General features: G+C 48.1%; 1 protein-coding gene across 3 annotated transcripts in view; it reads left to right on the top strand.

Annotated features, from left to right (window-relative positions):
• Positions 1-433: 433 nt before the first annotated feature.
• ZNF341 (zinc finger protein 341) overlaps positions 434-12,716 on the top strand; it is a 46,417-nt gene continuing 34,134 nt past the window's right edge. For 2 of the 3 annotated variants that reach the window (XM_045444859.1, XM_045444858.1), the window contains exons 1-4: positions 434-538; positions 6,223-6,333; positions 8,188-8,384; positions 11,509-11,658. In XM_045444859.1, coding sequence (XP_045300815.1) covers positions 508-538; positions 6,223-6,333; positions 8,188-8,384; positions 11,509-11,658 — 489 coding nt within the window. In that variant the 5' untranslated portion in view covers positions 434-507. The remainder of the gene's footprint in view (positions 539-6,222; positions 6,334-8,187; positions 8,385-11,508; positions 11,659-12,716) is intronic. The other variant, XM_045444860.1, reaches the window with a different exon arrangement.

Here is a 12,716-nt window from a genome sequence, read left to right as displayed (position 1 = left end):
TGGGGCTCACTGTGGTTGGAGGCAAATGAGAAGGGGTGGGAATCAGTGTTGCACAGCTGAGGCAGGGGTCTTGTGTTAGGTGGAGGTCCTAGTGACAGAGCTGGGTGGGCCGGGTTAGGTGGGGGATACTCTGTGCGGTGGATATAAGTTCCATGTTGCAAAATTGGGGGTCTCACTTGCAGGGGTGGGGGTGGCAAGTCCACTGTGGCAGAGATGGAGGTCCAGATAATATTACGGATCTAATACTCAACTGGGAGGTCCCCTGTGTGCGTCTGGGATGCGGTCCGTGTGCAGAGTTGCGGGTTCAAGTAAGACAGGGATGGGGGTCCACATGCCCCAGTGACTGGGTTACCAAGGCGGCCCCAGGGGAAGGGGCCATGGCTGAGTTTCAAGGACAGGGGGCTCGGCGGCGACTCCCGAGCGCCCCCTGGCGGCCCTGATTCCGCCGCGGCTCCCACAATGCTCACGTAGCCCCGCAGCGACTCCGGAGACGGCGGCGGCTCCAAGATGGCGCAGACGATTTTCGAGGCCCTGGAGGGTGAGCAGCGGCGGAGCCGGGGGAGGCGGCTGTTCCGCGTTGCACCCCCTCCCGCCGCGTCCTCGCAGCGCCCGGCCCAGGGCGCGCGGCGGCCGCGGGGCGGAGGGCGCCGGGACCGGAACAGCCGCGGGGCGGGAGGGGCACGGACGGGAACAGCCGCGGGAGCCGAGGCCCGGCGGGGGGGGGTGGGCAACGGAACCGGAACAGCGGCAGAGCTGGGGCACAGTGGCGGGGGGCGGGGGCATCGGAGCAGAACAGCCGCGGGAGCCGAGGCTCGGCGCTGGGGGGACAACGGGACAGGAAGAGCGGGGAGGGAACGCCCTGGGGGCGAGCATGGGGCAGAGCTGCCGGGGAGGCATGGCCGGGGCCTTGGTCGTGGGGGAGGCCTCGGACAGGAACAGCGTCCACTCGCGAGGGCCTCGGGCCGGCGCGGGAGGGATTTCCTGGAGGGAACAGCCGGGGAGCCCGCGCACCCGCAAGGCCTGGAAGAGCTCGACGAAGGGTGCCGCTCCCGGGGGGACAATGGTTCGAGGGCGGGAGGGGCGTGGGGGCCGAAGCAGCCGAGCCAGGAGTCCTGACCACGAAGAACTTGCCTTGAGCGCCAACTGTGCCTCGTTCCCTGACATAGTCTCAAAATCAGACTTGGAAGGGATAGGTGCTACCTGTGCGCAAGGCCAGGACTTCGTGCGCACAGACCCAAAACAACAAACACTAGGTGCCTATTTTGTGCGCTGTGCTGGGGTGCTGAATTTTATAAACTCAGACCAAGAAACGATGAGTATATGGGTGTCAATGGTGTGCTTGGCTGGAACACAGTGCCCTCAGACGGAAACCTATAAACCCTGGGCACCAACTGATGGTCCTGTGCTTTGCAGGTTCCTAACATGGAGGTGGGTCTCAGACCCAGGGAACTATGGGTTTTGGAGACAGAAAACACTGAAGGCCTCCATATGCACTCTTGGACATGGGTGGGTGGGAAGGAGCCTTACTGGCTTCAGGGCCCTGGTGCAGAGTAGATACAGGGGGGGATACAGACTGGAGAGGTGTGAATGTTCTTGGAGAGGTGTGATAAGATCAGTGCGCACATAATTAGGGTTCAGACTGAAAGTTGGCCCGACTAGTGGTATGTAGCTGAGACTGAACCCCTTAGGAGATCTCTATGATGTCCCTTCACTTCTTGGGGGATCAGAGTTCTCACCATAAAATGTAGGTAACCCTCACCCCATCTGGAGAGTTTCTATTTCAAGAATACTCACTGAGCCAGACACATTTCCTGCCCCACAGTGGGGGGGCAGGGAGGAGGCATAAAGAAATTATAGAACAAGCAAATATTGTAATTCTAGAATTATAGAAAAGTTAAGCCATAAAAGATTATCTTAGCTGGCATTTAGTGCTGATGTGGGTGATGGATGTGGAGGGCCAGGGTCAGTGTCAGGATCTGGGAGACCAACAGAATGGGGTGAGGCCTACTTTCTCTTTAGGTTCCATGGACGTCCTAGATGTTTGAATTTGTTCATGTACTGAGTGATGAGGAAATTAGAAGAAAAATCAGTTCCTAGAACAGTGTGGTACATGCTGGGCTTGGGCAAGGACAGCAGAACTGTGGGGATCCAGAGGTGACCCAGACAGTAGGAACTGCATTTGCAAAGCCCTGGGAGGAAGAGAGGTCTTCTAGGATTCACAGAACTTCGTGTGAACGAGGAGCTAGAAATGAGACTTCTGAACTTTATCTTGGAATCAGTGTGGAACCAAGAAAGGGTTTTCAGCAGAGGAGCAACACAGTCTGATGTATGTTTTATAAAGTTCACTCAGGCTGCTCTGAGAACACACTGGAGGGGGCCAGAGTGGCAGCTGGGAGGTGAGTGAAGTAGCTGCAGTTGTCCTGCTGAGAACCGATGGTGGCCTGGGCCCCAGGGGGGACAGCCTCTCAGATGGAAGAAAGTGGATCTGAGAGAGGTAGTGGGAGCAAAATAGGCCAGACTTGCTGAAGGACTAGAAATGAGAAGAGGGCCGGGAACTTCTCATAGGAGAAGAATAGTTTGGGGAAAGAGCGAAGGGGTGCCCCCGGGGCTGTGGCTGGGTGAATGGTAGTACCTGTTCTTGCTTATGAGGATTATTGGAAGAGGGAAAATTGAGGGGTGAGAGTGACACATTTAGCTTGATTTCCATTTTAGATGGGCAGTATTTAAAAAACCTTTTTCATTTTTAGCAGTCTTAGGTTCACAACTAAGTTGAGAGGCAGGTACAGAGATTTCCTCTGTACCCTCTGATCTCACACATGAGTAGCCTCCCCCATTCTCCACGTAATTCGCCAGAATGGTACATTTGCTGCCAAGGATGAATCCACATTGACCCATCGTAATCACCCAAGTCCATGGTTTGTCTTAAGGTTCCCTCTTAATATTTTTTTTTTGTTTAACATTTATTTATTTTTGAGACAGAGAGAGAGCATGAACAGGGGAGGGTCAGAGAAAGAGGGAGACACAGAATCTGAAACAGGCTCTGAGCTGTCAGCACAGAGCCTGACGTGGGGCTCGAACCCACGGACCGTGAGATCATGACCTGAGCCGAAGTTGGACGCTTAACTGACTGAGCCACCCAGGCGCCCCTTAAGGTTCACTCTTGGTTGTGCACATTCTGGTGGACAAGTGTGTAATAACATATATCCGTCATCACAGTGGCATCACAGAGGACTTTCACTGCTTTAAAGATCTTGTGTCCCTGTAAGCTTCTGGGTATCACCTATCTTTCAATTGTCTCCTTAGTTCTGAATCGCTTCTCAGCCTTTTGGCTAAGATCAAGTGTCTGGCAGGCAGTATTATTCATTTACTTATTTAAAAAATTTTTTTAAGCTTTATTTATTTTTGAGAGAGTGAGTAGGGGAGGGGTAGAGAGAGAGGGAGACACAGAATCTAAGAAGCAGGCTCCAGGCTCTGAGCTGTCAGCACAGAGCCCAATGCGGGGCTCGAACCCACAAACTGTGAGATTATGACCTGAGCCAAAGTCAGACGCTTAACCAACTGAGCCACCCAGGGACCCCTATTTATTTATTTTTAAACTTTTTATTTTTTATTTCAGAGAAAGAGCAAGCAGGGAAGAGGGACAGAGAGAGAGAGAGAGAGAGAGAGAGAGAGAATCTTAAGCAGGCTCCATACTCAGTGAGGAGCCCCATGTGGGGCTCAATCCCATGACCCTGGGATCATGTTCTGAGCTGAAATCAGGAGTCGGACACTCAACTGACTGAGCAACCCAGGCACCCTGACAGGCAGTATTTTTTATATTTATATTTATGTTTTTAAAATATTTGTTTGTTTTTGAGAGAGAGTGTGCGTGAGTGGGGGAGGCACAGAGAGAGGGAGACAGGATCAGAAAAGCACAGAGCCTAATGTGCGGCTCCAACTCCCAAACTGTGAGATCACCACCTGAGCTGAAGTCGGACGCTTAACCAGCTGAGCCACCCAGGCATTCCCAGGCAGTATTTTTTAAATAAAATATTTTATTTTGAAATCATTCTTTTTTTTTTTTTTTCATAAATTCACATGTGGCTGTAAGAAATAATATAGAGAGATTCCATGTACTCTTTACTAGTTTCCCTCAAGGTAACATTGTGCAATACTATTTTATAACACAACATACAGAACAGTTCCCTCACTGTCAGGTGTTGCCCATTTATAGCCACACCCACCTCTTTTCCCTCTCCCCTCATCTCTGATGTCTGTCCACCACTGATCTGTTCTTCAGTTCTAAAATTTTTGTCTTTTCAAGAATGTTATGTAAATAGAATCATATAGATATGACCTTTGAGATTGGCTTTTTTCACTTATAATTCCCTGGAGAGTCACCCAAGTTATTGTGTATGTCACTAGTGTGTTCCTTTTTATTGCTGAGTCATATTCCACAGTGGGATATACCAGTGTGTTTAACCATTCACCCGTTGAAGGACATCTGAGTTTCCAGTTTTTTACTATTATGAATAAAACTGCTATGAATGCTCATGTGCAGGTTTGAATACAAATGCTAATATACTCACAATCTTGCATAAAATGGATTTACTGAAGCTCATCCAGGGGAGCAAACCCCAGGTTTGAGACTCCAGAGTTGGGGGACAACTAGATGGGGGGGTGAGTGAGTCTCCCCAGGGAGAGTGTAAGAGGGAAAGGAGAATCCGGACAGAAGGAACCTTTCAAAATAGAAACTTTAGGGGACTGACAGAAAAGAGCAAAGGAGTCTGGGAAGGAGTGAGCAAAGGTGGGAGAAGACCCAGGAGGGGGGTATCGTAGAGCAGGAGAAGGGAGTGTTTCAAGGAAGGAACATCCAATGTTGACAGGTTTCTTTGGTGATTTTTGTGGAATGCTGGGGGCCAGAGCCTCACGAAGTGTGTGGAGGAGTATCGGGAGGTGGGCAGAGGAGATGGAGGGATGCTTGATGTTGAAGGAAGGAGAGATAGGAATATAGGTTCAAGAGAGGGCATTCTAGAGAGACCTGAGCGTGTGTAGCTGTTGATGGGAAGGAAAGGTTGCTGGCATGCTGTGAAACAAGGGACCAGTTGGTGGAGAGTGGTTTCTGAGGGAGTAGGAGGGGTTGGAGGGAAGAGCTGGTCTTAGGAAAGACACAGAAAGCATTGTGATAAGAGAAAATATGAATTCACCTTGGCTGCAGGAACTAATGGTTCTAATTTGCATTGCCTTTAGAAGCTGGGGCAGGTGTCCAGGTAAAAGCTGAGAGGTTGGAAGCAGAGCACTGGCTGTGGGGACAGAGAGAAGGAGGCACCCTCTGGGTTTTTTGGAGAGGGAGGTAATGTGCTTTGGTGGCCACTTCGATGTGAGAACACCTGTCCTCCAGCTGGGGACATGACTAGATAATGTTCTACCGTGAACCTCGGCAGTGACAACGGATTGGAAAACATGGAAGCACTCGGCTTCTCACGGGTGTCCCCACCATCAGTTCAGATTACACTGGTTACTGAGGAACTGAAAAGACAAGCACATGTTGGAAAACAAGGGAAGCAAGGATGGCCAAGTGCACAAATAAATTTGTTGTGGGGTGGGTGGAATAGGGTGGGGAGGACTTGGTAACATGATTTGTGGAGGGGCTATGTCATTTAGGATCAGACTCTCCAAGAGGAAGAGAGAAGCCCAATCTAGTAGTGGCTTAAACAGGCTAGTAGTTTATTTCTTTATTTCTCTCATATGGGAGTCCAGAGGAAGACGGTCCAGAGCTACAAGGGTGGCCGTGTCCTACAAGGTTCCCAGAGGCCCAGGATCGTTTCCAGCTTTTTGCTCTGCAATCCCTAGGGTATCACCCTTGTCCTCATGATCTGGGATGGTGGCTAGATTATTCACTATCGTATTCTTGTTCTAGGAAGCAGGATGGAGGACGGGGAAGAGAAGGACATCATGTGCCAGGCAGTTTTAAGAAAACTTTCTAGATGCTGCCATAGAACACCTTTCCTTATATCCCATTGTCCAGAATTTAGACATTCTGTAGCTGTGAGAGCAGCTGGGAAGTGTGATCTTTATTGTGGGGCCATATTTTCAGCCAAAAACCTTGGGTTCTACTGCAGTGGAAGTAGGAGAGAATGTGCATCGGGGCACAGCCAACTGTCTTTGCCACAGAGGCCTTGCATTGGGTCTGGCTTGTAAGAGTGAAGTCAGAGACACCGTTTTGTTGTTGTTGTTTTTCAGGAATGGACAATCAGACTGTCCTGGCGGTCCAGTCATTGTTGGATGGCCAAGGAGCAGTCCCTGATCCAACAGGCCAGAGTGTCAGTGCACCTCCTACTATCCAGCCACTGGGTGAGTATCTGCTCAGGTTCACCAGTGGGAAGGGTGAGTAACTCCCTGTGAAAAACAGGTGGGGCTCCTGAGAGGGTATGGGAATGAATTGCCTACTGTGGTCCCCAGGATGTCCTCTGGTATCTGAACCCTCTCCCCTCTCCCAGCCTGGATTTTCAGGCTCATGCTTTTCTCTGCTTAGCAATGAGGACACGCTTTCTCAATCATTTAGTGAACGTGGGGATTGTGACATAGGGAAGGTCTAGGCAGTGGAGCTTGGCAGTGGTTGTACCTTTGACCCAGAAGTTATTTCTCAGCCTCCCTTCTATGGAAAGAACAGGCTGAGCATGAATCTCCAGTTTATGGGCCAGGCCCCTGAGACAGAGAGAGAAAGTAAGGAACTTTAAAGCCCTGTGTGAATCTGTGCATTCATTCATTCCACAAACAGTTTTGAATACTTGGGAATCATTCTGGGCACAGAGAGATGCCCACCTGGGTTTGAATCCTTATTCCTATAGTTCCTGGCTCTATGACCTTGGACACAAGTAGGTTAGCTTCTCTGTGCCCCAGTTTCCACATCTGTAAAATGAGGATAATAGCCTTGCCTCGTAGAAGCCTTGTGAGGACACTTGGGATTTACTTTCAGCAGTTGTAAATAAGAAACGTGAGTTTCTTGTGGTTTGTACAGATGAAAGTTTATTTCTCTGTTACATGAAGTCCTGATGTGCATTTGGGGTGGGGATGGTGAGACTCAGACCCTTTTTTCTTTTGGTTCTGTTGCCCTCTATCTGCAGTCTGTGTTGGCTGCTCCAGCTTTTCACTTTCATTTCCACATTGTAGCCAACACAAAGGGAAGAAAGAACTCCCTTTTAAAAGGAAGTTGCATAGGGGCGCTTGGGTGCCTCAGTCACTTAAGTGCCCGACTCTTGATCTCAGCTCAGGTCTTGATCTCAGGGTCCTGGGTTCAGGCCCCCACTGGGCATGAAGCCTACTTTTAAAAAAAGAAAAAAAAAGAAAAAAGAAAGGAAGTTGCATAGACAGTATACCGTTGCCCTTGTCCTATTGGTCAGAATTTGGTCACATGACATGTTTAGCTGCAAAGGCTGGGAAATATAGTCTTTAATGAGATGGTCATGTTTCCCACTAAAATTTGTATTACTGTCTAAGAAGGAAGAGTAAATACTGAATGACAAATAGACATTCCGGCCATAACATGTCAAGTGCTTGGCACAGTGCATGGCCTGTGGTAGACCCTCAATGGGTGGTGTCCTCTATAGCTAATCATTCATTTAGTCTTCCACTCATTCAACAAATATGCCAGGATTATTGCAGTTCTGGTAGTAAGTAAGACTTATTTCCTCCCTTTCAGGGGACTCATAGTCTGGTGGTGCTGGGAAAAGTGTGATATGTGAGGAGCTGTGGTGACTAGCTTTAGGAAGGCTTCCTGACATTTGAGCAGAATCTTGCAGAATGAGTTGTTCTGAGAGAAGCAGCTTGGCAGAGAGAACAGGGCCTGCGGAGACATAGAAAGTCATGTAGGCCATTTGAGGACTGGTGAACAAACTCAGGCAGGATAAAGATTCCGAATATCTCAACTTTGAAGTGCACCCACTCTACTATTTCTTGATTTCTGATTGATACCTGGGTAGTTGTGGCTGGATGTTCCTGCAGGTGCCTATGTGGTTTTGAAATCTCCCAGGAAGCACAATCTTGACATTTGTTACACGCACACTGAGTCATGGGTTGCTGTTAGGTTTGCCATGCTTATGGTCCAGCCGCAGGTTTTGTCCTGTTTCTTATTGTGATGCCCTCTCATTTATCTTGCTTTTTATCATTGTTCCTCTCCCTCTGCTACTGTATGGATGTGACCCCTAGATGATGAGGATGTCTTTCTCTGCGGGAAGTGTAAGAAGCAGTTCAACTCGCTGCCAGCATTTATGACCCACAAGCGGGAACAGTGCCAGGGGAATGCCCCACCCCTGGCCACAGTCTCGCTGGCCACCAATAGCATCTACACGCCTTCAGCAGCACCCACAGCAGTCCAGCAGGCCCCACCTCCTGCCAATCGCCAGGTATTCGTTCGTTTGTTCATTCATCTGTTCAAGTCTTTTTTTGAGCATCCACTATGTGTCAGGCACTGTGTGGGCACTGTTTTGGACACATACTTTTTTCAGGATGTTAAGCGCAGAGAGACGGGAGGTTTTGCCATTTTGTATATGGTACTTGGGGAAGAGCTCTGGGAAGAGGTGCCTTATGAGCAGAGACCTAAGGAGGTGAGGGAATGAGTCATGCTGCTACTTTGGGGAAGAGTATTCCAGGAGGAGCTATCCGCAAGTACAAAGGCCCTGAGGTGGGAGTATGCTGGGTTTATTCCAGGAACAGCAAGGAGGTAGAGTGGCCGGAGCTGAATAAGTGAGGAGGAGGGTGGGAGATATGATCAGACAAGGCAATAGGGGGATCCTCGTGAGCATGTCGGCCTTACGGGCTTTTATCCTGAGTGAGATGGGAGCCTTTGCAAGGTTTTGAACACAAGAGGGACATAGTCTGGTTTACACCTGAACTAGATTACTCCGGCTGCTGTACAGAGAATAGATTTTGATGAGAGTCAAGAGAGAGACCCAGGAAACGCGTTAGGGGGCCATTGTACCAATCCAGGCAGTAGGTGGCGGTGGCGGTGGAGAGAAGGGAGGAGGTTTTGGAAGTATTTTGAAGGTGGAGCCACTAGAGTTTGTGGATGCATTGGATGTGAGAGATGAGATCAGGAGGAGTCCAGGGTGATCCATGGCAGAGGTGGAATTGCCATTTACTGAAGTGGAGAAAACAGCAAGATTTTGGTGGGGCTGTCAGGAGTTCAGCTGGTTATGCTGGATTTGAGATGCCCATTGGACCTTTAAGTGGAGGTGGTAAAGATGCAGACAGATAACACAGGTCTGGAGGTCAGGGGAGAACAGAACACCCTGGGTCAGGGGCTCTTAAAGGGATTAGAGAATTCTCAGAAAAGAGGCTGGACAGGGGCACCTGGTGGCTCAGTCGGTTAAGTGTCTGACTTCGGCTCATCAGGTCATGACCTCACCGGTTCATGAGTCCGAGCCCGCGTCGGTCTCTTTGCTGCTAGCCTGGAGCCTGCTTCAGATTCTGTGTCTCCCTCTCTCTCTCCGCCCCTCCCCCACGCACACTCTGTCTCTCTCAAAAATAAATATTAAAGAAATTTTTTTTTAAAAAGAGGCTGGACATGTCTCAGGATGCCAGGTCAGGGGGTCAAATTTCCTTCTGGCTTCCTCTTATCTCCTTATTCCTTTAAAACATCATCTCCAAACGGGGGCGCCTGGGTGGCTCTGTCAGTGAAGTGTCCGACTTCGTCTCAGGTCATCATCTCACGGTTCATGGGTCTGAGCCCCATGTTGGGCTCTGTGGTGACAGCTCAGAGCCTGGAGCCTGCTTCAGATTCTGTGTCTCCCTCTCTCTCTGCCCCTCCCCCACTCTCGCTCTGTCTCTGTCTCTCTCAAAAATAAAGATTAAAAAAAAATCTTAAAAAAAAAAAACATTATCTCCAAACAAAAAACATATCTCTATCTATTGTATAGACATAATTCCTGCCATCAGAATAAAAGCATTCACCCCCAGATTCAAAGGACTTGCAGACTGAAACTTCTCAGGTTGCCACAGACGTCTAACACAAAACATAATGATTCTTCCCACTTCTTGATTATGAGTTTGTTAGCAGAAAATATTCCCTCTCCCCACCCCACCGTTTTTTTTTTTTTCCAGTAAAAGGACAGCGGGAAATTCCTTTACTCCTGGGCAAGGAAATAACTTTAGAACTTAAGCAGTTGGCCCATAGGCAGACTTGAATCCCCTGCTAAGTGACTTGGATGGACATGGATATCTTTTCCCATTTTTTGTCAGCGTAACTAACGCATGTGACATTGTAAAAATACTTGTGAGCCAGGATCTACATTGCCTTTCCGGGCCATGACATGGGGCATCATCTAACCTACCCAGGCTGTCCTTACGTGGTTGAGGGACTCTGGGGTCCGGGGGCCAGCTGCCGTGTCCCCAGAGGTCCCAAAGAAACAGGTGACCTAGGATGATGCCAAGAGCCTGTCAGTAAAGAAAAGCAACAAATAAAATAAAAACCCTTTACTTCTACTTTGAGGAGAAGTCACTGTACGTTTGACACTCTCTTGTAGGGTCTGCCTTTCGTCCTCACCAGTACCCTCGAGAACATATTATTATTTTTATTATCAATTTGTGTGTTTGCAAGTAATACATATTTTCCATCTCCATTTTAAAAGTTAGAATGTTACAAATCAAGGTCCCTTTGGCACTATTCCTTTTCTCTGCCCCCCAGCTAACTATTGAAGGGTATCCTTCTTGATCTTTTTTTCTTTTTTAAGTTTATTTATTTGTTTTGAGAGAGAGAGTGTGTGTGTGCACACACATGGGAGGGAGTGGGGGAGAGATGGGGGGGCGGATAGCGAATCCCAAGCAGTTTCTGCAAGGTCAGTGCAGAGCCCAGTGTGGGGCTCAGACTCACGAACGGTGAGATCATGACCTGAGCTGAGATCAAGAATCAGATGCTTAACTGACTGAGCCATTCAGGCACCCTTTGACCTTTTGAGATACTTTCACATACTTATTTAAGTGCCCACAGGAATTATATAGTACTTTTAATAGTACAATAGTACTATTGTTTTAGAATTTTTAAATTAAGAATACGTAATCTGCATGTTGTTATGTAATTTTATTTTTCATGCAGTACTTTTTATCTGCTGTGTAGTATTCTGTCTTATGACTGTATTGTATTTTTTACTCCATTTCCCCTTTGATGGACACCAAAGTTGTTTCCAGTTACTCGCTATTAGACATAAGGCTGCATAGAATACCCTTGTTCATAGACTCCCTGTGAAATGTGTGAGTGTTTCTCTAGGAGAGATACCAGGAAGTATTATTGCTGGGTCATGGAGTATTTATCTTACAGGGAGGTATGACTTATTCTCATTTCATAGATAAGGAAACGGAAGTTCAGAGAGGTGGAGTGACTTGCCCAGGGCCACACAGCAGGGAGAAGCAGAGGTGGAAATGAAATGCAGGTCTATGGGATTCCAGAACCCAAGTCTTTTGCATCATGCACTGTTTCCTTCCAGAGCCTCAGACGTGTCTCTTCTCTGTCTCTTTCTCATTCACACTACTCAGATCTCCACGTACATTACAGTACCCCCATCCCCGCTGATCCAGACGCTGGTGCAGGGGAACATCTTGGTGAGCGATGATGTGCTCATGTCTGCCATGTCAGCCTTCACGTCTCTGGACCAGCCCATGCCCCAGGGCCCCCCACCCGTGCAGGTAAGGACGGGGCCAGCTTCTCAGGGGGTCTTGATTCCAGGACTACATGTTAACTGCTATGGATTCAGAACCTTGTAGAAAGAAGAGGTGTTGGCCTTAGCTCTCTCTCATGCTGAAGAGAGACTGTCAGTAGCACCTTGGCCTGCCCCGCTGTGGGTAGGGAAGCTGTCATTTCATTCGGGATCCAGAACATTACTTTGGGGTTTCATTGCCATTATCTGGCTACTTTGACTCCTTTTTTTTTTTTTTTTTTTTAAATAAGTAGGCTCCATGCCCGGTGTGGGGCTTGTACTCGTGACCTCACAACCCCAAGATCAGGAATCACGTGATCTCCTGACTAAGACAGCCAGGCACCCCTCCTATTTTTATTCTTAACAGAAATATTTCATGTCCATTGGGAAACAATAGAAAATACACAATAGGAAAATAAAAACAAAGTTTAATTACTCATAATCTGGAAACTAGAGAGACATGGTAACTGACTATAATGTATAGTTCTCTTTTGTTTTTTGTTTTTTTGCCTGCTCTACTGACTGAGCCAGCCAGGTGTCCCTGATCACTCTATTCTTTTTGCAACCTTTCTGTAGATTTGAAAGTTTTCAGAATAAAAGTTGGGAGACACCTGGCTGACTCAGTCAGTAAAACATATGACTCTTAATCTCAGGGTTGTGAATAGCCTGTTGGGTGTAGAGATTACTTAAATCTTTTTTTTTTTCATTAAAAAAAAAATGTTTATTTATTTCTTTTGAGAGAGAGAGAGAGTGCGAGCCAGGGGAGGGCAGAGAGAGAGGGAGAGAGAGAATCCCAAGCAGGCTCCATGCTGTCAGCACAGAGGATGCGGGGCTCCGTCTCCTGAACATTGAGATCATGACCTGAGCTGAAATCAAGAGTCGGTCACTTAACTGACTGAGCCACCTAGGCGCCCCCAAAATAAAATCTTTAAAAAAATGACAAAAAATAATGGGGTGCCTGGGTGGCTCAGTCGGTTAAGCGTCCAACTCTTTGATTTCAGCTCAGGGCATAATCTCAGGGTAGTGAGATCGAGCCCCGAGTGGGGC

Source organism: Leopardus geoffroyi, chromosome A3, assembly GCF_018350155.1.
Source record: "Leopardus geoffroyi isolate Oge1 chromosome A3, O.geoffroyi_Oge1_pat1.0, whole genome shotgun sequence".
NCBI lineage: Eukaryota > Metazoa > Chordata > Mammalia > Carnivora > Felidae > Leopardus > Leopardus geoffroyi.
Note: the sequence above shows the minus strand (reverse complement) of the source record. Positions and strands in the feature narration are given on the sequence as shown.